Source organism: Prionailurus viverrinus, chromosome D2, assembly GCF_022837055.1.
Source record: "Prionailurus viverrinus isolate Anna chromosome D2, UM_Priviv_1.0, whole genome shotgun sequence".
NCBI lineage: Eukaryota > Metazoa > Chordata > Mammalia > Carnivora > Felidae > Prionailurus > Prionailurus viverrinus.
In genome coordinates, this window is record NC_062571.1 from 48,568,219 (window position 1) to 48,594,941 (window position 26,723).

At 39.8% G+C, this 26,723-nt stretch overlaps 1 protein-coding gene across 9 annotated transcripts in view; it reads left to right on the forward strand.

The window, feature by feature from the left end:
- MARCHF8 (membrane associated ring-CH-type finger 8) overlaps positions 1-26,723 on the forward strand; it is a 130,684-nt gene that overhangs the window by 63,385 nt on the left and 40,576 nt on the right. Inside the window, exon 1 of one of the 9 annotated variants that reach the window (XM_047825326.1) lies at positions 4,481-4,564. The exons of 7 other annotated variants lie outside the window; for them this stretch is intronic. Coding sequence is in view for 1 of the 2 variants with exons in the window: in XM_047825325.1 (XP_047681281.1) it covers positions 20,703-20,714 (12 nt within the window). In the remaining variant the exon portion in view is untranslated. Of the gene's footprint in view, positions 1-4,480; positions 4,565-20,583; positions 20,715-26,723 lie in introns of those variants that run through there. One more of the 9 variants, XM_047825325.1, reaches the window with a different exon arrangement.

The following is a 26,723-nucleotide window of genomic DNA, read 5'->3' on the forward strand; positions in this document are numbered from 1 at the left end:
AAAAAGAAAAGTGGTATTTTCTTTTATATATTTATAAACAATTTGTTACTATCCCCATTGGCCTCAACATCTTGCTTCTAATTTTACTATGAAGCATCAGGATGATGCTCATCTTTTTTTTTTTTTTTTAATGCTTCTACACATCTATTGATAAACACTTGTATCTTAATAAGATGTTACTGGAAAGGTGGTTTATATATACTTTAGTTTCAGTAAATTAAGCACACAGCTATTCCATTTGCTTTTACGCATAAGTTTACGTGCACTTATAGAATGATGATCGTCTAACCACATTTATATTTGCTATGAAAACATATGAATGTTGGCAGCCAATACTGTGCTCATCTTTACCTGACATATTCTGAAAAGATGACCTCTCAATTGGTAACAAGTATTTTGAGGCATAATCACTACACTTTTACCTCTTAATTATTCTCTTTTTTCTATTTGATAAGTCATTCCCTTTTAAATAATATAAGCTTAATATAGGGAACCTGGAGAAAACAGTATGTGTTTTAACATCCCAGAATCTTCAGATTCTAGCCTAACTCCCAGTTTAATGCTCCCAGGATCCCTCTAAACCAACTCCCAGTCTAATGCTTGAACCTGCTCTGTATCATTGTGGTTTGCTTGTTCTTGGGGCACCATTAGGGCATCTCCCATGGCACTGACCTTGTACCTCCAAAAGCAGTTCCCTTCTTTTTTGGGTGACCAGTGATTTGAGATCCAATGTTAAGAACAAGCTCTCTATAGCTTTCTTTTATTGGTGGTCTTACTTTTTTCTTCAGGAACCATCAGTCTTACTCTGCAACATAAAAATCATTGTTTAATTTATTATGAAGTTAAGTCTCTCAACATTCTAATTGTTCTCTTCTGGACCATTCCTAGTTTCTTTATATAAGTGTGTTTAAATGAAGAGATAAATATACATCTTTAAAATATAGTGTCCCAAATTACTGTCTCTGGTTCGGTATCACTTTCTGTGAGATCATTTGTGTGACTTCTTGAATAATCTGTCTGTATTATCTGCAAGAGCCCAGAGATTAATATTCTCTTACCTAGAAACAAGGATTTCTTTTGTCATCTGTTTGCCTTTCCTTGATCCCTGGAGTGTTTTTTAAAAATCTCCTTCCTAGCATGTTTTTCCTGTCTAGTAATCAAATCTATCACTGTAACTCCTAGTTTGGTCAAGCACTCGCAGAAAGTTGTAGCACACTCACTAAGAAACAAATTCTGACTAACTCTTTTCTAAATGATTGTTTTCTACCTTATAAGGCTTGTCTTCTTTAAGAATGAAGAAATAAGCTTACATGTGTTTTTCTAGAGATAAAAAAGCATACCGTTATCAAATATTGAATACAAGTTGATCAGTTTGAACTATTACATTTTCTTTTGCATACATTAATTTTGAAGCTTGAATGCAGATAAAATTACAATTTTGAGATCCTGCCATTTTAAATATTCTTAGTCAAAAGCCAACAGTATTGGTTCTAGCTATTTCTTGTATTAAAGGCGTACTTTTTCCAGCCAGTTCTCACACAAGTTTTGGACTGGTAATGGTTTGCTGTTTACTTATTTAGGTCTGGAGATGGAAGAATGCACAGAATGGCTGTAGCAGACCTCTGTGATGTTGACCTATGACCTGTGAGAGTTTGTTAGGTGAGAGTCCATGTCATATAGGTAAAAGCAAGAGTCTAGTTTGGTTATGAAACATAACATTTGCAGTTGGCTTTAATATGTTGCATATAAATTGAATGAGGATAGTGCATGAATATATTTGTCTAGGTCATACTTTGTGGTTTGTTGGTTGTCACTATTCTCTTACAGCTGTCCTACCTGCATTAAACAACTAGGAGGCAGATCATTTTTCAGATTTTTCTGTCAGTAACCCTGCTGAAAACCACTCAAATTTGTTTTTAAATGCAGAAATGAAAAAAAAAATACTATAGCCATAGTATCCTATAATATTTGTTAGTGGCTTTTATATCTGACATCATTGAGATGACTCCTTTATTTTACACAAATGAAGAAGCAGGTCCAAAGAGAAATGCCTTACCTATGGACACTTGAATTTGTATATTTATTCTGTATTATTTTGTTTCCTCTTAAAAATGTTTTCACATGAATATAACTCCATGCACACATTTATACTTTTGTTCATTTATGCAACAAGCAGATATTAACAGTATGTTAATGTACTGGAAAGAATTCTGCCCTTTGAGGAGCCTATAATGTAGCAGAGAGATGGGAAGAGCCATGTCACAGAATGCAGTGAACGCTATGAGCAGCTTCCCCAGTGTATTCCAATTGGAGATTTTTTGATGATGTGGTTAGTTGTGCTTTTGTTTTTGTTTATTCCATTTCTGCTTGGAATTTAGGTGTGCGTTACAGTTTTTCAAGTTGAGGAAACGGGGCACCTGGGTAGCTCAGTTAGTTAAGTGTCCAATGTCAGCTCAGATCATGATCTCATGGTTCGTGGATTCAAGCCCCACATCGGGCTCTGTGCTCACAGTTCAGAGCTTGGAGCCTGCTTCAGATTGTGTCTCCCTCTCTCTCTGCCCCTCCCTTGCTCGTGCTCTGTCTCTCTCTCAAAAATAAAAAAAAACATTAAAAAAAAAAGTTGAGGATCCAGGCCTTTCTTCACTTTTGGAAAACCCTCATTCATTATTTCCTCAAATATTGCCTTTCCCCCAGTTTCTTGGTTCTCCCTTTTTTGGGAGTAAAGCTCACTGTCTTCTTCCATGCTTCCTGTCTGTCTGTCTCTGTGTGCCTCACTCTGGGGATTTCTTCAGCATTGTCTTTCTGTTCACTCACCTTCTCTGCTGCCAGGCCTACTTGTGCCACCGAGATTATAATGTCAATATCTACATGTTTTTATTTCATAAATTTTTAAAAGAAGTTCCTGTCTTTGCATTATGTTATTTTTGTTTATCTCTGTGAACATATAAGAGTTTCATATTCATATTCATATTCAAGTTTCTTTCCTTAGACTTTAGGCTCTCGTCTAATGTTTTGACTTTACATTTTTTGCTTGCTCTTGGACCCTGAGAACTTTTTGTTCTGGCTTTTGAGCTTGGCTGTATATTAAAAACTACTTTGCTGTGAGCCTGAGTGGCTCAGTCGGTTGGGCGTCCAACTCTTGATTTCGCCTGAGGTCTTGATTCCAGGGTTGTGGAATGGAACTCACGTTGGGCTCTGTGCTGAGTGTGGAGCCTGCTTAAGATTTTCTTGCTGTTTCCCTCTCTCTGTCTCTCTGTCTCTCTCTCTCTCTGTCTCAAAAAAATTTTTTTACTTTGTTGTATTTTTTCTAGGATTTGTACGTGACTGGAGATGGGAATAGGGTGTTGTATTTTTTGGTGTAGCTCAGAAGTACCAGTCTCCCCAATGGACTATGAATTGTGTGTACATGTATAAAAACAATTCTGCTGTGTTACCTAAACCTCTAGTTAAAAAAATTCTTCACATTTTACAGTAAATATTGTTAATACATCTTCCAGTAAGTGGAGGTATGCAGTCGTCCATTAATTATTCACTTCACATGTGGCCGTTTTTACTGCATCTAGTTTTATTTTTTTTTAATTTTTTTTCAACATTTATTTATTTTTGGGACAGAGAGAGACAGAGCATGAATGGGGGAGGGGCAGAGAGAGAGGGAGACACAGAATCTGAAGCAGGCTCCAGGCTCTGAACTGTCAGCACAGAGCCTGACATGGGGCTTGAACTCATGAACCACGAGATCATGACCTGAGCCAAAGTCAGATGCTCAACCTACTGAGCCACCCAGGCACACCGATTTCTACTGCATCTAAATAGGTCGAGCTACTACTAAGGATTTATTTTATTTAACTTAACGTAGCATATATTTATATCATGATTATTCTGTGCAAGGCACTGTTCTTAGGACTTTACACATAGTAACTCTGAATTCATTTGATCCTTGTTCGAATACTATTAGGTGTTATCATTGCGTCCTAATTTTATAGATGAAGCACACCAAGTAGTTAGAGGAGTTGCCAAGGGTTCCCCTGTTGGCAGTTGGCGAGTATTGGAATTGGTATTCAGACCCAACCTCCACACTCATACTCTTCATTTACTTGCTTTTGGCATGCTGCTCTGCCAGCCACTGGCCTTTATCTTTGCAAACCACATGTCCCTCATAATGAAACTCGCCCAGCTCCACTTGCTCTGTGTCTTCATCCCTGCCTCACTCAGTAAGTCTATACTGAGCTCGATTCAGGTGTTTTTCTGTTTGCTTCCTTATGTCTTTATCTTCTGTCTTCATTTATTTGTTCATTTTTGGGGAACAAATATATATTAAGCACCCATTACATGGTGCGTGCCTTTAGGCGTTGAGCATAAATGCTGCCTAACACAGAGACGCCCTCCATGCTGCCCGGATCTCTCCCAAGCCTTGTGCTTCTGTCAGCCACGCCTCAACTGTAGTCCCGGTCCTGGTTGGCTCCACTCTGCAGCGGCCTGCACGTTGGTCTCCAGGCTTCAGCCTCCCTCTTCCTGCTCTGTGCACTGCTGGCCGGGAAAATAGGCAGTTACCCAGTTCGGTGTGGTAAGTGCCATGATCCAGAGAAGTATCCCGACCCAGTCTCATAGTGACAAGGAAGCTTTTCTGGAAGAAGAGATGGTCAAAGATGAGTCTTAAGAAGTAAGAGTTAGTTGAAGATAGAGGAGAAGAGTGTTTGGTACAGTACAAGGCAAAAATTCCAAGGGAAGAGAAGAGCATGTGCTATGTTTGAGGTACTGAGAAAAACTCATTATGCTAGAACTTGAAGTGTCAGATGGGTGCGGTGAGAAGAGGTGGGAGCACCCACGGTGGTGCTAAGGGAACTGAAACAGTGCAGGGTAGAGCTCTGTTTTAATAAGGTGACTGTGGTTTGGTGAAGGCGACCAGTGGGGAGACCGCTCAGAAAGCTAATGCTAAGGTCTGTGTGATAATGGCCTAAACCCAGGGAAGTGGTATTGGGGATGGAGAAGTGAGCAGATCACAAGGAGATGGATAGGAGGTGGGATCGACGCCATGCTGGTGGCTGATGGATTGTGGTGGTCATGGGAAGGGGACATCGGGTCGAGACATTCACTTTGATATAGGAAGGGCAGCTGATTAGCTGGAAGGATGGTGAATTTGATGGTGAATTTGAGGAACATGCAAGTGTGAGGTAGTGGTGGGTGGGCCACCTGGAGATATTCAGAATTCTCAATCTCTAGAGAGAAATCTAATCTATCTAAGCAAGAGAGAGAAAGAAATTTGGGAGTTGGATAGCATATGGATGGTAAAGGATGCTCTAGGAATAGAAAAAAATGTCAGAATGAATAGCCTCAGAAGAAAAAAGGGTGTGTGACAGGACACCGGGGAAGGGCAGTCACCATCTTGAGTCACTGTGTCACAGACACCCCTTATCATGACAGCAAGCACCCCATGCTGACTTCTGGTGCTTGCTGTATTTCAGAATATTTTATATTTTTTCCATACAACTTTTGCATAGGCCATGATATATTGCCCATTTTATTCAGTCATCTTAGTGCTGAGTTTGGGTGTTTAGCCTATAAAGAATTTAATTTACTACATTTCAAAAGCCTATCTTTTTTAAATAGCAGGGAGGACTGCTGTTGGATTCACAGTATTTAGGTAATATGTGAATAACTAGTAGTGATTACAGTTACAAGAAAGTCTAAATAGTGTATTTTTCCTTGGGGCTTTGGTTTTGAAGTAGACTTAGGCTAATGGAGGCATAATGCTTGTGTATTATTAGCTGGGTGATTAGCGTTTATAAGCAGAGTCACACACCCAGATTGTGAAAGACATGCACAAGTGATTCATTCATAGTGTACCCCAAGATTCATTGATGGCTGTTCTGTGAGAGCAGAGGTCTTTCTCTTCAAATACACCGTGTGACCTAGGATTCTGCTGAACTGGGAGGAGCCTCTGCTTTGATCAGCATAGTTCTTGTGGTCACTCAGTGTCACTGTCCTCCTGTCTTGGCCTCAGTGGCCTTCCCATACCAGTGCCCTGATAGCAGTTGTCATCTCACAGGGAACTTGGAGACACAGAGACTAGAGTCTTTTAGTAAGTGAACTTACATAACTTCACAAAAATTATTCCTTTAAGCTCAAGATAATACTAAGAGTGTTTTGAGGAAAATTAGAACTTTGAGCCCTTCACTTTAAAAAAATTATTTATTATGAAAAACAAAAATATGAGGGGACTATTTTAGATCTTAAGAGGCTTAACAATCAAATGGAACCTGCTAGGTAGATTCCATTTGAAAGTGCATATTCTAAACTCCTATTATGGATAGATTGACGAAAGTGACTTCATCTCTTCCACCCCCCAATTTACTGTTCTTTAATGAAGAGCTTTTGAGGGAGAAACCTTTGAGAGTTTCAAGTGATAAAAGCGCTTTTTTTTTTTTTTAAGTAACGTATTTTTTTTTTTAATTTTTTTTTTCAACGTTTATTTATTTTTGGGACAGAGAGAGACAGAGCATGAACGGGGGAGGGGCAGAGAGAGAGGGAGACACAGAATCAGAAACAGGTTCCAGGCTCTGAGCCATCAGCCCAGAGCCTGACGTGGGGCTTGAACTCCCGGACCGCGAGATCGTGACCTGGCTGAAGTCGGACGCTCAACCGACTGCGCCACCCAGGCGCCCCATTAAGTAACGTATTTAAAGATAAGCTTTGGGTCGGCGGCAAGATGGCGGCTTAGGAGGACGCTGGGCTCACCGCACGTCCTGCTGATCACTTAGATTCCATCTACATCTGCCTAAATAACCCAGAAAACCGCCAGAGGATTAGCAGAACGGAGTCGCCGGAGCCAAACGCAGACGAGAGGCCCACGGAAGAGGGTAGGAAGGGCGGCGAGGCGGTGCGCGCTCCACGGACTGGCGGGAGGGAGCCGGGGCGGAGGGGCGGCTCGCCGGCCAAGCACAGCCACCGAGTCTGGCTTGCAAAAGCGGAGGGGTCTGACGGACTGTGTTCCCACAACAAGCGCGACTTAGCGTCTGGGAGGTCATAAGTTAACAGCTCTGCTCGGAAAGCGGGAAGGCTGGAGGACAAAGGGAGGGAGAGCTGCTGAGCCCCCTGACAACAGAGCTCAGTTTGGTGGGGAACAAAGGCGCTCGCCAGCGCCATCTCCCCCGCCCATCCCCCAGCCGAAATCCCAAAGAGAACCTGTTCCTGCCGGGGAACTTGCTCGCTCCGCGCAAACACCCAACTCTGCGCTTCGGCGGAGCCAAACCTCCGGCAGCGGATCTGACTCCCTCCCGCTGCCACAGGGCCCCTCCTGAAGTGGATCACCTAAGGAGAAGCGATCTAAGCCTGCCCCTCCTGCCCCCGAGCACCTTGCCTACCCACCCCAGCTAATACGCCAGATCCCCAGCATCACAAGCCTGGCACGGTGCAAGTAGCCCAGACGAGCCACACCACCCCACAGGGAATCCCCCCCCTAGGAGAAGGGAAGACAAGGCACACACCAGTCTGACTGTGGCCCCAGCGGTGGGCTGGGGGCAGACATCAGGTCTGACTGCGGCCCCGCCCACCAACTCCAGTTACACACTACAGCACAGGGGAAGTGCCCTGCAGGTCCGCACCACTCCAGGGACTATCCAAAATGACCAAGCGGAAGAACTCCCCTCAGAAGAATCTCCAGGAAATAACAACAGCTAATGAGCTGATCAAAAAGGATTTAAATAATATAACAGAAGGTGAATTTAGAATAATAGTCATAAAATTAATCGCTGGGCTTGAAAACAGTATACAGGACAGCAGAGAATCTCTTGCTACAGAGATCAAGGGACTAAGGAACAGTCACGAGGAGCTGAAAAACGCTTTAAACGAAATGCATAACAAAATGGAAACCACCACAGCTCGGCTTGAAGAGGCAGAGGAGAGAATAGGTGAACTAGAAGATAAAGTTATGGAAAAAGAGGAAGCTGAGAAAAAGAGAGATAAAAAAATCCAGGAGTATGAGGGGAAAATTAGAGAATTAAGTGATACACTAAAAAGAAATAATATACGCATAATTGGTATCCCGGAGGAGGAAGAGAGAGGGAAAGGTGCTGAAGGGGTACTTGAAGAAATAATAGCTGAGAACTTCCCTGAACTGGGGAAGGAAAAAGGCATTGAAATCCAAGAGGCACAGAGAACTCCCTTCAGACGTAACTTGAATCGATCTTCTGCACGACATATCATAGTGAAACTGGCAAAATACAAGGATAAAGAGAAAATTCTGAAAGCAGCAAGGGGTAAACGTGCCCTCACATATAAAGGGAGACCTATAAGACTCGTGACTGATCTCTCTTTTGAAACTTGGCAGGCCAGAAAGAATTGGCACGAGATTTTCAGGGTGCTAGACAGAAAAAATATGCAGCCGAGAATCCTTTATCCAGCAAGTCTGTCATTTAGAATAGAAGGAGAGATAAAGGTCTTCCCAAACAAACAAAAACTGAAGGAATTTGTCACCACTAAACCAGCCCTACAAGAGATCCTAAGGGGGACCCTGTGAGACAAAGTCCCAGAGACATCACTACAAGCATAAAACATACAGACATCACAATGACTCTAAACCCGTATCTTTCTATAATCACACTGAATGTAAATGGATTAAATGCGCCAACCAAAAGACATAGGGTATCAGAATGGATAAAAAAACAAGACCCATCTATTTGCTGTCTACAAGAGACTCATTTTAGACCTGAGGACACCTTTAGATTGAGAGTGAGGGGATGGAGAACTATTTATCATGCGACTGGAAGCCAAAAGAAAGCTGGAGTAGCCATACTTATATCAGACAAACTAGACTTTAAATTAAAGGCTGTAACAAGAGATGAAGAAGGACATTATATAATAGTTACAGGGTCTATCCATCAGGAAGAGCTAACAATTATAAATGTCTATGCACCGAATACCGGAGCCCCCAAATATATAAAACAATTACTCATAAACATAAGCAACCTTATTGATAAGAATGTGGTAATTGCAGGGGACTTTAATACACCACTTACAGAAATGGATAGATCATCTAGACACACGGTCAATAAAGAAACAAGGGCCCTGAATGAGACATTGGATCAGATGGACTTGACAGATATATTTAGAACTCTGCATCCCAAAGCAACAGAATATACTTTCTTCTCGAGTGCACATGGAACATTCTCCAAGATAGATCATATACTGGGTCACAAAACAGCCCTTCATAAGTTTACAAGAATTGAAATTATACCATGCTTACTTTCAGACCACAATGCTATGAAGCTTGAAATCAACCACAGAAAAAAGTCTGGAAAACCTCCAAAAGCATGGAGGTTAAAGAACACCCTACTAACGAATGAGTGGGTCAACCAGGCAATTAGAGAAGAAATTAAAAAATATATGGAAACAAATGAAAATGAAAATACAACAATCCAAACGCTTTGGGACGCAGCAAAGGCAGTCCTGAGAGGAAAATACATTGCCATCCAGGCCTATCTCAAGAAACAAGAAAAATCCCAAATACAAAATCTAACAGCACACCTAAAGGAACTAGAAGCAGAACAGCAAAGGCAGCCTAAGCCCAGCAGAAGAAGAGAAATAATAAAGATCAGGGCAGAAATAAACAATATAGAAAATAAAAAAACTGTAGAGCAGATCAACGAAACCAAGAGTTGGTTTTTTGAAAAAATAAACAAAATTGACAAACCTCTAGCCAGGCTTCTCAAAGAGAAAAGGGAGATGACCCAAATAGATAAAATCATGAATGAAAATGGAATTATTACAACCAATCCCTCAGAGATACAAACAATTATCAGGGAATACTATGAAAAATTATATGCCAACAAACTGGACAACCTGGAAGAAATGGAAAAATTCCTGAACAACCACACGCTTCCAAAACTCAATCAGGAGGAAATAGAAAGCTTGAACAGACCCATAACCAGCGAAGAAATTGAATCGGTTATCAAAAATCTCCCAACAAATAAGAGTCCAGGACCAGATGGCTTCCCAGGGGAGTTCTACCAGACGTTTAAAGCAGAGATAATACCTATCCTTCTCAAGCTATTCCAAGAAATAGAAAGGGAAGGAAAACTTCCAGACTCATTCTATGAAGCCAGTATTACTTTGATTCCTAAACCAGACAGAGACCCAGTAAAAAAAGAGAACTACAGGCCAATATCCCTGATGAATATGGATGCAAAAATTCTCAATAAGGTACTAGCAAATCGAATTCAACGGCATATAAAAAGAATTATTCACCATGATCAAGTGGGATTCATTCCTGGGATGCAGGGCTGGTTCAACATTCGCAAATCAATCAACGTCATACATCACATTAACAAAAAAAAAGAGAAGAACCATATGATCCTGTCAATCGATGCAGAAAAGGCCTTCGACAAAATCCAGCACCCTTTCTTAATAAAAACCCTTGAGAAAGTCGGGATAGAAGGAACATACTTAAAGATCATAAAAGCCATTTATGAAAAGCCCACAGCTAACATCATCCTCAACGGGGAAAAACTGAGAGCTTTTTCCCTGAGATCAGGAACACGACAAGGATGCCCACTCTCACCGCTGCTGTTTAACATAGTGCTGGAAGTTCTAGCATCAGCAATCAGACAACATAAGGAAATCAAAGGCATCAAAATTGGCAAAGATGAAGTCAAGCTTTCGCTTTTTGCAGATGACATGATATTATACATGGAAAATCCGATAGACTCCACCAAAAGTCTGCTAGAACTGATACAGGAATTCAGCAAAGTTGCAGGCTACAAAATCAATGTACAGAAATCAGTTGCATTCTTATACACTAACAATGAAGCAACAGAAAGACAAATAAAGAAACTGATCCCATTCACAATTGCACCAAGAAGCATAAAATACCTAGGAATAAATCTAACCAAAGATGTAAAGGATCTGTATGCTGAAAATTATAGAAAGCTTATGAAGGAAATTGAAGAAGATTTAAAGAAATGGAAAGACATTCCCTGCTCATGGATTGGAAAAATAAATATTGTCAAAATGTCAATACTACCCAAAGCTATCTACACATTCAATGCAATCCCAATCAAAATTGCACCAGCATTCTTCTCGAAACTAGAACAAGCAATCCTAAAATTCATATGGAACCACAAAAGGCCCCGAATAGCCAAAGGAATTTTGAAGAAGAAGACCAAAGCAGGAGGCATCACAATCCCAGACTTTAGCCTCTACTACAAAGCTGTCATCATCAAGACAGCATGGTATTGGCACCAAAACAGACACATAGACCAATGGAATAGAATAGAAACCCCAGAACTAGACCCACAAACATATGGCCAACTCATCTTTGACAAAGCAGGAAAGAACATCCAATGGAAAAAAGACAGCCTCTTTAACAAATGGTGCTGGGAGAACTGGACAGCAACATGCAGAAGGTTGAAACTAGACCACTTTCTCACACCATTCACAAAAATAAACTCAAAATGGATAAAGGACCTAAATGTGAGACAGGAAACCATCAAAACCTTAGAGGAGAAAGCAGGAAAAGACCTCTCTGACCTCAGCCGTAGCAATCTCTTACTCGACACATCCCCAAAGGCAAGGGAATTAAAAGCAAAAGTGAATTACTGGGACCTTATGAAGATAAAAAGCTTCTGCACAGCCAAGGAAACAACCAACAAAACTAAAAGGCAACCAACGGAATGGGAAAAGATATTCGCAAATGACATATCGGACAAAGGGCTAGTATCCAAAATCTATAAAGAGCTCACCAAACTCCACACCCGAAAAACAAATAACCCAGTGAAGAAATGGGCAGAAAACATGAATAGACACTTCTCTAAAGAAGACATCCGGATGGCCAACAGGCACATGAAAAGATGTTCAGCGTCGCTCCTTATCAGGGAAATACAAATCAAAACCACACTCAGGTATCACCTCACGCCAGTCAGAGTGGCCAAAATGAACAAATCCGGAGACTATAGATGCTGGAGAGGATGTGGAGAAACGGGAACCCTCTTGCACTGTTGGTGGGAATGCAAATTGGTGCAGCCGCTCTGGAAAGCAGTGTGGAGGTTCCTCAGAAAATTAAAAATAGACCTACCCTATGACCCAGCAATAGCACTGCTAGGAATTTATCCAAGGGATACAGGAGCACTGATGCATAGGGCCACGTGTACCCCAATGTTCATAGCAGCACTCTCAACAATAGCCAAATTATGGAAAGAGCCTAAATGTCCATCAACTGATGAATGGATAAAGAAATTGTGGTTTATATACACAATGGAATATTACGTGGCAATGAGAAAAAATGAAATATGGCCTTTCGTAGCAACGTGGATGGAACTGGAGAGTGTGATGCTAAGTGAAATAAGCCATACAGAGAAAGACAGATACCATATGGTTTCACTCTTATGTGGATCCTGAGAAACTTCACAGGAACCCATGGGGGAGGGGAAGGAAAAAAAAAAAAAAAAAAGAGGTTAGAATGGGAGAGAGCCAAAGCATAAGAGACTTAAAAACTGAGAACAAACTGAGGGTTGATGGGGGGTGGGAGGGAGGAGAGGGTGGGTGATGGGTATTGAGGAGGGCACCTTTTGGGATGAGCACTGGGTGTTGTATGGAAACCAATTTGTCAATAAATTTCATTAAAAAAAAAAAATGATAAAAAAAAAAAATATATAATAATGAAAAAGTTCAGGATATTACAAGAATTACCAAAATGTGACACAAAGACACAAAGTGAGCAAATGCTGTCGATAAAATGTCGCTGATAGACTTTCTGGATGCAGGGTTGACAGACCTTCAATCTGTAAAAAATACAGTATCTACAATGCACAATAAAGTGAAGTGCAGTAAAATGAAAAAAAAAAAAAAAAAAAAAAAAAAAAAAAAAAGATAAGCTTTTTTTTTTTTTTTTTTTTTTTTTTTTTTTTTTTTTTTTAGCTCTTCTCAGTTCCTAGTTTCTACGATGGGTCATAGCCATAGAGTAATGCATATTTGAACAGCTGAAGCAGTACTCATTCGTGAAGCAGCTTGTTTTAAATGTGACTAGAATATTTTCCTGGACTGTATGGTTTTGCAAGGTATTTCAGGTAAAATATGAGTATAAAAATATTCTGATTTCTTTCACATAAAGTGTGTATCATTCAACACACTTAATGCCTCTTTATTGAATCATATAATGAAATATTTAGTTACATTTAATTCTCAAAATATTTTGTATTTTCTACCTTCTATTAATAAAAATTGAAATTATGTTCTTGCCGCCAGGCTGGTTTATTTTTCGCAGTACAGTAATCACAGTCAGTTTTAGTAATCTCACCTTGGTATTTGCTCCACATCGTCTCATGTGTGGTGGAATGGGATTCATAGCCTACATCGGTCTTTAGGACATCACAAAAGCACATGATTGAATTCCCTCGGAAACCTGGTGACTGGTCCAGGTCTGAATCCTACTTGACACCTATTTTAGACCCTGGTCCCATTCTGAATCCTAAGTCTGATATTGCTTTATCCAAACCGCACAGATCTTCATTTGTACTTTTTATCCTGGCCTATACTACTTGAGCATTAATTTTTCTAGTATTGAAAATCTAATGGATATAATTTGGCTTACTAAGTTATAAGTTTATAATATACTGTGTATTGTGTCAAGTATTCAAGGACTGCTTCCATGTTTAAGAATGTTATTGTGAATACTATGTTTTTTTCTATATTTAAGTAGGTCTGCATAAGGTATTTATAAATTATCTAACTTACATGCCCATTAGGGACTCCATTCTTCCTCTCCATTCTCTATGCTCTTCCTCCGTGAATGGGTGGTAGTGGGTGGAAATGTAAAAGAAAAAAATTAGCACCTGTATCTCTGATGTGGCACTTAAAAAATTCTACCATGTGGTTGTTACCTGTTAGTTATTTGTTTATATCCCATAATAGAGTATGAATTCCTTCCTGGTAGGGATGATTTTCTTTTCCCCAGGCCACAGCTTTAATTGGAGGGAGGAGGGAAAATATAGAGGGGACCACAGAGGAGGGAGTTACCCAGGACCCATGAAGCACCCAGCCTCAATAGGGGGGAGTGTAAATGGAGTGGACTTCTAGCTTTGGAAGCAGTACTGGGACTGAGGACATGTGGTGTGGGGGTTCTGGGAACTCCAGGGGAGCCAAGCTGCACTCCAGCACTAGAATGCAAAGGTCCTGGAAATGGATGATATTTTATTCATCAACAGGAGTCTCTTGTAGCATATAGTTATGTAGGTTCGAATGATGACATACTCAATCTTTTGTAAATGGTAATGGTAGTTTTACTCAGATGTTTGTATTTTCATGTTAAGAGCAGGCCAAAAAAGTATACAGTGGCATTTGGAAAAATCTGGGAAAGATTTTCTTGTGCAGACATTTTCCCTGCACATGTCTTAGAGCTTCTGTGGCTGTGGGATTCCTGATGCTTCCGTTATAAAACTGACACCACCCTCAGGTACTCTGATAAGTCCAGTGGTTTGAAAACTGTGTTGTTTTAATTAGTGTATGATACATGCTTTGTAGAAGCTTTGTGGTCTAGAGCAATGTTATGATACTGGTAGCTTCAAGAATGCTCTTGCATGTGGCAGATAAGTGAGAAGGGGGCTCTAGGTAGAAAACTATCCCAGTGTCTGAGGGCACAGTTTGCTGCTGAACTGTTATCAGCAGCCAGGCTAGGACTGGCATTACAGAGATAATGTAGAAAGGTCTACTAGGTTCCCACACAGGGTGCTCTCTTGGGTAACTTTTTAGTAACTGAGGAAGACCAGTCCTTCTGAAAGGCCCAAACAAGCATACAGTAGAGGTCAGAGCAAACCAGATAACTAGTCCAGAGTATTAGGCAACATTTGAAGGAGCAGGTTTTAAGATCATGGCAAGCCAAGAGTTCATCAGGTCAAGGTCTTCAGAGCAGCAGTACTGGCAGAGAAAAGCCATGAATGGTTGTTGACTACAGGCAGTCAGGGTTATAGGTACTTTCCTTTTATAGTTCCTGCTGCTTCAGGAACACGTCATTGTAACGGTCTTAAGAATTTGAAGGTCTTGGTTGGAGCATCGTCAGTGGGGGGCCATACATGTGTACTGTAATCAAACTGCAAACTCTGCATTCTGTCTCACCTAGGGCTGTCTTTTCTGCATTTCGTGCGGCACTGTTAGCACAGAATTGAAAGTACTGTGGGCAGTTCAGTTTTGATGCGGAGTTTTTATGAAAGTTGGAACTACCATTTTGCCCTATTTCAGAATAGTTACAAAAGCCAGGTCCTCCATAATCAGACCTTTCACCCCAGGCACCCAAAAGGAATCAGAATGCTTTATGAGATACCTGAAATATGCTGTGAGTCCGTCACCTGTTGTTTCAGCTGCTAGACAATGTAACCTTTGGAGAAATAACCTTTACCAGAAAATATGTATGTTTTAAAGTCCTCAAGAATGGTTCTCTCGGTGGGAATTTTAAACCCGGAGCATAGAGATACTTGAAAAGAGGAAGGAAGTCAAGGGATAAATGACAGTACTTGGGAGACAATGAGAGAAATAAAAATGATAACAAAAAATTTGTTATACTTTTAAAATATATTAAAAAACAATAGATTGATGACTGAAGTGATGATTATCTTAAAATTGGGGAATTAGTTTATCATGTGGAATTAATATATTACCCAACAACCCTTTATGCTTCTCTGTTGGTTTGTGGTGGGAAAAATGCTGAAAACCCTTGCCTGTTGTGTATTTAAGATGTGTTCTAGTCTGCTAAAGAGGGCGTGGAAAATACAAGAAAATTTGAATGACTCTGTGTTCCAGAATCTTCCCTTGTAGTTTTAGTTTCTTACAGCAGTTACAGGCCTTTTTTATAGAAGGGGTTCTCCTTTAACATTATATTAACATTATCATTCTTGCAGTGGGGAGTTGAAGGATAGGGTAGAATTTGTACATGTGGTAATCCATAAGAAAGAGTTTTTAAAATTTTTATTTATTAAAAATTTTTTTGATGTTTTTTATGAGAGACAGAGTGTGAGCAAGTGAGGGGCAGAGAGAGAGGGAGACACAGAATCCGAAGCAGGCTCCAGGCTCTGAGCTGTCAGCACACAGCCCGATGTGGGGCTCAAACCCACGAGCCATGAGATCATGACCTGAGCGGACGTCAGACGCTCAACTGACTGAACCACCCAGGTGCCCCCATAAAAAAGAGTTTTAATAATGAATTCACAACTCTGCCACCTAACTGATACTCTGGGGGAGATTGGTGTCCATGGTGTGCCTTGTTCATGCCCTCACTGTACCACTGCTGCCACCATTGCACCAAACTGCTTACCCTCTCTTTAATTTGCTCTTAAAATCCTGTGTTCCTATAGACACCTCAGGCCAAAGGATGATGAGTCTGCCAGTAATAAGGAGTTATTTTTCAGCAGAATGAATCGAATTGGCTGCCTTGGGAGGTGGCTGGAGAATTCTCTGTTATTGGGATTGTTAAAGAGAAAGAGCCAGAGCTGCAATATTATACAAGGATTCAGGCTCTGTGTTGGGTTGGAATAGATGATCTTTATGTTTCTGCTAAATCTGAGAATCATTGATTTTTTTTGAATATCCTTAATAATCAGTTTAAAGTTCTGAATTAATTTAAAAAATATACAGGCTAACAAAAGAGGACCTAATCATGTAAACAGTCCAAATGCCATCTCTGAGGATGCTTTCAGCTGCAGGTAACAGAACAACCAACCCAACCTGGCTTAAACAACGAAAAGCTTTACTAGCTCATATAAAAGGAGGTCTATATTAAAGAGAAGGATGGGCCTCAGGGTGGTTGATCCAGCATATCCAAGCCATTCCCAAGGACCCAGGTTCTTTCTCACTGTTTGCTCTACCATTCATGGGGTATACTTCATCTCAGGGCAGATTTCCCCTGATGTAGGTGGTTGTCAGTAACATTCAGGGCTGTATATGGCCTTGCGAATGGGAGGAGGAGAGGAAGAAAAGCTTGTTGCTCTCTCTAAACATGAGTAGGTATTTCCCAGATACTTCCAGCACATATCACCTCCTGAGCCGCAAGTGGGCTCTTGCCAGTCAACCTGCTTTAGGGACAAGGGGTGAAGTCAGCATCCTGAGATATATGGTAACTCTGGGGAGAGGGAAATACTGAAGAGAATTGGGGGTTCTGTTAAAAGGAAGAAGAGAGGGCAACCAACAGTATCCACTGTAGTCATTTTGTTATGATCTACTGTTTTGATGTCTATTATGTCATAAGTCTTTGACTTTTTGATGTGGCCATATCAGATTATTAATTTTTTTAAAAGTGGTGTGATTTCTATTTTAAGATGGAAGAGTGAAGCTAAATTTCAGAATATCCATTCTTTTTTTTTTTGATGTTTATTTATTTTGAGAGAGAGAGCAAGCAGGGGAGGGGCAGAGAGAGAGGGAGAGAGAGGCTCCCAAGCAGGGTCTGCACTGTCAATGCACAGCCTGACACGGGGCTCAAAGTCATGAAATGTAGGATCATGACCTGAGTCAACATCAAGAGTAGGATGCTTAACTGACTGAGCCACCCAGGGCACCCCTCAAAATATCCATTCTTTTAGACTTAATGATATGAACAGCAAATAGATGAAAACTGGCAGAAATATACCAACAGCTATTCAAAGAAAACAGCTGATGGTTGGTGAGAGAAATGAAAGTTTCCAAGTATTCAAAGGGTTTGGCTCAGTCATTCTTGTTTTCTATTATTAAAAAAATATTTTTTAATGTTTATTTTTGAGAGTGAGAGAGAGAGCATGAGCAGGGGAGTGGCAGAGGAAAAGGGAGACAGAATCCAAAGGAGGCTCCAGGCTCTGAGCTGTCAGCACAGAGCCTAATGGGGAGCTCAAACTTCACGAGCTGTGAGATCATGACCTGAGCTGAAGTCGGATGCTTAACCCACTGAGCCACCCAGACACCCCAGCTCATTCTTGGTCCCACACTATGCAGAGGCTCTATGAGAGAAAGGATAGTGAGCAAAACATTGCAAAATCCCTAATGTCTGTGTCAAGGAGCGTGAGTAAGTATTGGCAGTGCTGTAGGAGCACTGGGAATTCCAAGTTACTGGAAGTCATTCCCTGTGGGTTTCTCTTATGTGATAAAGAAAGACACATTGGAGATTACTATTCTGGAATGCTCAGACTGGGAAAGAGGTAGAGAAGAAAGGTAGAATAATCAAACCTTAGAGCTGATTATCTTCATCAGTAAACTGGGAGGTAGCAGAACACCTGGCAGGAGGGAACATCAATAATGCAAGTTTCTTTGCAGAACAGTAAGTGGAAGAAGGGGCATAACTATAGTAAGCTACAGGTGACAGGGTGGGGTGGAGGTAGGAGTGGGTGCTCGGGAGTTGGGTCAAAGGAATGACTGCAGAGGAAGAAGAGAACAGCCTGCGCTGGACTCTCTGATGGAGATGAAATCTCTCAAGGGTTGAAGGAATTAATGTTGGGGAGGAAAAGAATAGCTCCCAGGGAGAGGAGCTTAGAGTTACAACTGCTTGTAGCCTTAGTCCCAGCTGAGCTGGTTCTCTTTTCCCTTTTTCACACTCTGTAAACACCAGTTAGAATGAATCTGTAAGGGGAGAGGCTCCCCTAGACTACACAGTAACACATGCAGAAGCACTCCACAGAATACACCAGTGAAGCTTAAGCCAACAGGAAGGCCTCACAAGCCCTCTGCACTCACGACAGGATGGAGAGAAAGGCATGGTACATGCAGAAGAAGGATACAGAGTCTATTACTATTATTTTTTAATATAATTTATCATCAAATTGGTTTTCATACAAAACCCGGTGCTCATCTCAACAGGTGCCCTCCTCATTGCTTATCACCCACTTCTCTCTCCTCCCTGCTCCCCATCAACACTCATTTCTCTGTATTTAAGAGTCTCTTATGGTTTGCCTCCCTCCCTCTCTGTTTGTAACTTTTTTTGCCCCCTTTCCTTCCCCCATGGCCTTCTGTTAAGTTTCTCAAAGTCCGCAAATGAGTGAAAACATATGATACCTGTCTTTCTCTGACTGACTTATTTCACTTACCACAATACCCTCCAGTTCCATCCATGTTGCTGCAAATGGCCAGATTTCATTCTTTCTCAATGCCAAATAGTATTCCATTGTATATATAAACCACATCTTTATCCATTCATCAGTTGATGGACATTTAGGCTCTTTCCATAATTTCACTATTGTTGAAAGTGCTGCTATAAACATTGGAGTACATGTGCCCCTATGCTTCAGCACTCCTGTATCCCTTGGGTAAATTCCTAGCAGTGCTGTTGCTGGATCATAGGGTAGTTCTATTTTTAATTTTTTGAGGAACCTCCACACTGTTTTCCAGAGCGGCTGCACCAGTTTGTATTCCCATCAGCAGTGCAAGAGGGTTCCCGTTTCTCCACATCCTCACCAGCATCTGTAGTCTCCTGATTTGTTCGTTTTAGCCATACAGAGTCTATTCTGGAAGAAAAGCTAATTTCCCTTCAAAATGGGAGCAGATTCCTGAGTAAGCTATTAAGGAGTAAGCTATTAAGAACCTGAGTTTCATAAAACACAGACTCAGAAATGATACAATATAATAACAGAATGAAAAAAAAATAACAGAATGAGGTGAAAAGGGAAGAATACAGGGCCAGGGAGTCACATGGGGAGCCAATTTGCAGATCAAATAAATTTGAAGTAGCTAGGAACTGAACAGTCATGGCTGGAAGATGAACTTACTGAGAGTACAAAGCTTGAGATATTCACAGTGAATGCAGAAGAAGAGGAAAGAAAGAAGCAGTTAGGTAAAAATGATAGGGGGAGGATTGGACTTTCTGGAGGTGGAGCTGAGATAGAAGGAGTATGGGCCTTCTGTTTTTTGTTCAAGTTCCTCTTGGAATCATGTTTTTGGTTGCAGAGGATTGACGATTTTAGATAACACTCATTTGAAAATATGTAAGCACTGACAAATTGGTGAAAACAAATGTTCATGTTCTTTTTAGAAGAATATCAGTGAGATAAAAGTTATATTTTTAGCCTGAGAGACCAGGAAAATTCCCCTCTGAAGCATTTTGTTTCCTGGCATTGTTACTGAAAACTCCCCTCCCCACAACATGATTTTCTGTGCTCTGTTGGAACTGGTCTTTTGCTAAATGTAAATACTGACCTGCTGATCTTAAAGCAGGCACTTTGCTGCTTTCCTACCACCAGAAACCATTTTGTAGGTCAGGTTTTATGGAGAAAAAAATTTTTGTGTGTAGTGTTAGACATCTGTGGTTAATCATTTACCTTTTCTACATTTTAAAAAATCTCTTAAGTAAGTCTGGGTAATAGGTTAGCCTGAAAAAAGAGCAAACAGATCTACTAACATTTACTGTCATTGACTAGAAAAGTGAACTTTCATTCTTTGCCTTTCAGCAAGTATATGCTTTAGAATCTTTACATTGCAAATTGCTGTGGGGAGTAGACCATAGAGCAGAAATGGGTTGCTGGAATGGACTTGTCATGAATTATTCATTCACTATCTAGTTCCTTGGAAATCAGCTGGAGGAAGTAGTTAGTCCAGTTTGATCACAGGAGTGGTATGCCAAGGGCTCCAGCAAGCCCTTACAAGTCCAGCCTCGAGGATGTGCTTCTGCTGTCTGCTGCTGTAGGGCGGCAGCTGCTGTGTAGACGAACCCAGGAACATGCTGCTGGGAAGAGTTGCACTGAGGACTCCCCAATGCATCTTGCTGGGAAATGAAGCTTCAGGTAGGAGAAGTGCTCTGTCAGCAGTGGCCGGATTTCTCATTGATTTTAGGGATGCCATTAGGCCTTATGGAACAAATATATGTAGAACCAGAATTGTGCCAGGATACCTCACTATTGAGGTTCTCAACCAGAGAAGCTTAGCAATTTAATTCCATTTTCAAGGTTGTACTTTGTTTGTAATAAAACTGTTCCTTGAAATTGTGAAAAGTATTCTTAAGCCAAATAAGCATTTAAGTGTATAAATTGTAGCAATTTTTTTTCATGCTGTCCTGTTGGTGTAAAAAATGTCTCTTTAATTGACAGGATTTTGCCCATGTAAACTTAAATCATGGAATTAATGGCTTTGGAAAGTCCTGAAAAAGACAACTTAGTTTATAATTTGAATGAGCACAGCTGCAGGCTCCATTGCATTTTCTGGAGGAATTATTGTTTTCAGAAGTCTCCTGGCTTGGTTCTTTCTGCTAGAGCATTCATTATTCATTCTGGGAAGATTTTTTAGCTTCTTATAGGATGGAAAATGCATAAAAGATGGAGCAGTAACAAAGGCTCTTAGTTCTATTTGTCGGTATTACCGTGTGTGTGTGTGTGTGTGTGTAAGTGTCTAAGTGTGTAAGTGTGTAAGTGTCTAAGTGTCTAAGTGTCTAAGCCAGACATGTAATTTCATTTGGCAGGGACATTCTCATGTTGCCATTTGCATGTCTGTCTTATTTCCTATGGATGCTATCTCTGTTAATTTTGCTGAGGCTATGAGATACTCTTGAGCTATAAGGGACAAAGATAGTAACGATGAAAAGAATCAGAGCCTCAAGGCATCTGGGCCAAATTGGATGTATGCATTTCATCATGAAATATCATTTATAGTTTTGAAACTCTTCAGTGAACCAACATCTTGTGAACAGATATATACTGAACTCTGAGACAGAGAAGACCAACAGTCTCCTCCTGCACCATTTTCTTAAGCTCCACAAGAGTAGGAATCTTTGTTTTGTTCATTCATCATTCCCAAGGGTTTAGAACAGTACCTGGCACATAGTATATGGTCAATAAATGTGTACCCTGATGAATGAGAATACAGTCTATACTAAAGAAATTGAATAGTTTTTCTATAAAGGTTATTTGCTTATACAGCACTGTAGGAAGTATTTACAGTGTTACAATTTCTATAGTAACTTTTATAGCTAATGTATTCTGATTTGTATTGATAAAGATTTTTCAGCTAACCTCAAGGGTTATTGGATATATAAAGAGTTATATATAAAGGATTTATTGGATATATAAAGAGTTTTTAAATGGCAGAAGTTAAAATCTGTTAATTTTACTGCTTGTATAATTAAGGTTTTAAAAATATAAATGAATAGAAAGACCTTTATGTTTTTCATAACTTTATTTCATGTTCAAAAAATAAAAATGAAAATTCGTAGGAAACTCATTTGAAAAAGACTGTATTTATCAATACATTACTAGGAAGATCATCATTCTAATCATACCATGTTACATGTAGCATTTTAAAAAGCATTTATCAGTCTGTGTCAGGAGGGTTTTGGAACTCTAACCCATTTATTCATAAGTTCAGTGATGAGTTTAAAACTGCAGTATGTGTGGTGCTGAGCAGAACTAAATAGGGCAACATGTTCCCCATATATATACCACATTTGGGAGCTCAGAGGAACCAAAGGGGTCATCTCTGTTAATGTCTCTGCCCCGCTCCCTTCCATACAAACCCACTTCATAAAGGACGAAACTAATGTCCAGAGAATATGGATGAATGGCCAGGAGCAAATGGTTAGCTGTTACTGTCTTAAGCTTGATCATCTCATATATTTTCTAGCTTCTTGTTACTTCATTATCATCATGTTAAAGCTAGAAAAAAATGAAGCAGATAATCACATTTTTCATAAATTTGAACTGTATTGTTTTATTGAAGACAACCATTGATGCATTTTGCATAACTTTAAATAAATTGCCCAGTCTGTGTGTGGAAGTAGCTTTATAAATTGTAGGCTTTCCCCCTGAATTTTTGTGATATGATTGTTTTTTTTTCCTGAGTTATAATTGTAATGACTGTGCCTTGAATTTTATTTCAAATTTGAACTTTTTATAAGATGATATTTCTGTGCCATTTTTGTTATTCCTTAAAACTACCAGAGGTTTGCATTTATATTTGAGATAGATGTAGATTACTTCATACTTTTTCTGAACGCTTTTTACTAATTTTATTAGTCTGCTTGGGCAGCCATAACAAAATGGTACATATGTGTGGAGACAGAAATTGCTTGCTCTCCCTCCCTCTTCTCATAAGGCCACCACTCCTGTTGGATGAGGGCTGCTTATGACCTCGTTTAATCTTGCCTGCTTTCTTTTTTTTTTTTTTTTTTTTTTTTTTTTCAACGTTTATTTATTTTTGGGACAGAGAGAGACAGAGCATGAACGGGGGAGGGGCAGAGAGAGAGGGAGACACAGAATCGGAAACAGGCTCCAGGCTCTGAGCCATCAGCCCAGAGCCCGACGCGGGGCTCGAACTCACGGGCCGCGAGATCGTGACCTGGTTGAAGTCGGACGCTTAACCGACTGCGCCACCCAGGCGCCCCTCTTGCCTGCTTTCTAAAGCCCCACCAAGTACAGTCACATTGGAGTTTAGGGCTTCAACCTAAGAACTTTGGTGGTGTCATAGTTCAGTCCATAGCACTGACCAAGGCCTTATTTTTTAAAGCAGAATTTCCAGTAAGTTTTTTTGTTTGTTTATCCTTTTAGAGTTTACTCTGCTTCTTTAATCTGCAGGTTTATGTCTTTCTATAAACTTGGGAACCTTTATTTTAGCTCAGCCTGGGGACATTTTGTCAAGTTTTTCTTCAGGTATTTTCCAGCACTGTATTCTTTCTCCTTTTTTAGATTCCAGTGACATGACTGTTAAGCCATTTGGTTTTATTTCACAGGTCCCTGATATTTTGTCCATATTAAAATTTTTTTTTAAGTTTATTTATTTATTTTGGGAGAGAGAAAGAGAGAATGAGCAGGCGAGGGGTAGAGAGAGGGAGAAAGAGAATCCCAGGCAGGCTCTATGTTGTCAGCACAGAACCGAATGCAGGGCTTGAATCATGAACCATGTGATCATGACCTGAGCTGAAACCAAGAGCCGGATGCTTAACCAGCTGAGCCCTTGTCAGTATTTTGTAAATCTTTTTTTCCTCTCTGTTGTTTCAGATTGAATACTTTGTATTATTATATCAAGTTCTTTTCTTCTGTCATTTCTCTACTATTGAGTCCAGTTTCTATAAGAGTTGTGAATGGTCATTTGAGCTGCCTACAGTCTTTGCTAGATAATTTCAACATCTCTCTTGTTATTAGTGTCATCTAGTTATTGGTGTCCTATGCTTTATTTGTAATTTGTTTGTGTTTATTAAAGTATTTTTCTTATATGTAGCATGTAGTTATATCTTGTTTTTATATCTCATCTAAAAATCTCTGCCTTTTAGTTATGGTGTTTAATTCATATATACCACAAACCCACATACACGTAAATACATAAATACATACACATTGGTTGTGGTACTGATTCCAATATGGGGAGTGGGGCTTCCCACATAGCACCAAGCAATTCTCTGAACACCAGCAGAGTATCTGAGAATTCAACTCAATTCTGACTCTGTCTACCTGTTGATAGCATCAGATTCCACAAGCTAAAGGGTTCAGTTCTGCAAGACTGACCCCCTTCACCTCCACTGTCCCTTTTAGATGTCACAAGCTTAGGCTGTTACCTGTGCTTCTGACTAGCTACACATTGGAGGTTCCCCATGACCCCTTCTTTGGATTTCAGACACCAGTGACAAGTCTAGGTTGTTACTTATACTTCTGACCTACTGCCTATATGTCAGTGGTTCCCACAACCCCCTCTTTGGATTTGATTACTTTGCTAGAGTGGCTCACAAGTCTCAGAGAAACATTTTACTTACTAGATCACCAGTTTATTGAAAAAGGATGCAACTCAGGAACAGCCTGATAGATGGAAATATTGCATAGGGCAAGGTACGGGGAAAGGGCACAGAGCTTCTGTGTCCTCTGCAGGAGCACCACTTACCCTACATCTGCATATGTTCACTAACCTGAAAGTTCCTCTGACTGTCCTTTTGGGTTTTTATGGAGGCTTCATTACATAGGTGTGATTGATTGATTAAATCATTACCATCGGCAATTGATTCAACCTCCAGCCCCTCTCCCTTAAAAGTTCCTACTCTAATCACAAGGCCGCATCCTTAGGTGCTTTCCCTAGTCAACCTCATTAACATAACAAGAGACACCTTTATCACTCTCAGGGTTAGGAAATTCCATGGGTTTGGGGAGCTATGAGCCAGGAACTATGGATGAAAACCAAATTATATTTTGGTTACCTGAATGACCAAATAAACATTTCTTATAATCACAGTAGCACAGGTACACAGTTGTAAAAAATGATACAGAAAGATCTCATGTGCACTTCCCTACTGTCACCCAGTGGTAACATCTTACAAAGCTCTAGTAAAATATCACAGTCAGGATATTGACATTGATGCAGTCAAGATGCATAATATTTCCATCACCACAAGGATCCTTCAGTTGCCCTTTATAGCCACACCTACTACCTTCCTTAACCACTGGCAGCCATTAGTCTATTCTCATTTTCTATAGTTTTGTCAATTAAAGAATGCTATATAAATGGAATCATACAATTTGTAAACTTTTTTTTTTTTTACTACATATAATTTCTTGTGATTTCCTTTTTATTGTTGAATAGTATTCCGTGGTATGGATATAGCATAGTGTTCAAGTATTCACCTGTTGAATTTGTTTGGATTAAGCTACTATAAACACCTGTGTACAAGTTTTTATGTGAACATATGTTTCCATTTCTCTAGGATAAATGCCCAGAAGAGCAGTGACTGTTTCATGTGGTAATTGCATGTTTACTTTTTAAAGAAAGTTCCAGTGTTTTTCACAGCAAGTCACAGTTTATATTCCTGTGCAAGCAACATATGCATGATCCAACTTCTTTGTATCCTTAACCAGAATTTAGTGATGTCACTATTTTCTATTCTAGTCATTCTGATAGATGTGTAGTGATATCTCATTATGGTTTACTTTCTGTTTCCCTAATGGCTAATGATGTTAAACATATTTTCATATGCTTATTTGCCATCTGCATATTTTCTTCATTCAAGTGTCTTTTCATGTCTTTTGCCCATTTTCTGATTGAAGTTTTTTTGCTGTTGAGTTTTCAGTTTTTATATAGTCTAGTTACTAGTATTTAGTTGGGTATGTGGTTTGCAAATATCTTCTCTCAGCTGGTAGCTTTTATTTTCATCCTTTTACCAGAGCAAAAGGTTTAAATTTTAGTTTGATTTATCAGTTATTTCTTTCATGCGTCAATCATATTTTAGATGTCAAGTATAAGAACTCTTCACCTAATCCTAAATATTTTCTTCTGGTTTTTTTTCTAAAAGTTTTACAGTTTTATGTTGCATATTTAAGTCTCTTTAAGTAATTTTGAGTTAATATTAGGTTTAAGACTCAAGTTGGGTCTTTTTTTTTTTTTTTTTGCTTTTGCTTATTGTCCAATGGCTCCAGCACCATTTGTTGAAGATTCTTTCTCTAAAGTCAGTTGGGCACATTGTTTATATGGGTCTGTTTCTGAATTCTCTATCCTGTTCCATTGATCTGTGTGTCTGTTTCTCTGCCAATACCACAGTCTTGATTACTGTAGCTATGTAATAGGTCTTGAAATCATGTAGACTTATTATTCCTGCCTTAATATTCTTTTATGAAATTCTTTTAGGTATTCTAATTCCTTTACCTATTCTTATATATTTTAGAATAATTTTCTCTGTATCTACAAAAGAATTTCTGGGATTTTGATAGGAACTGCATTAAAAGTGTCTATCAGTTTGGGGAAGAGTTAACAGCTTTCCTATCCTGAGTCATCTAACCCATGAATACAGTATGTCTCTGTTTACTTAGATCTTCTGTGATTTCTTTCAT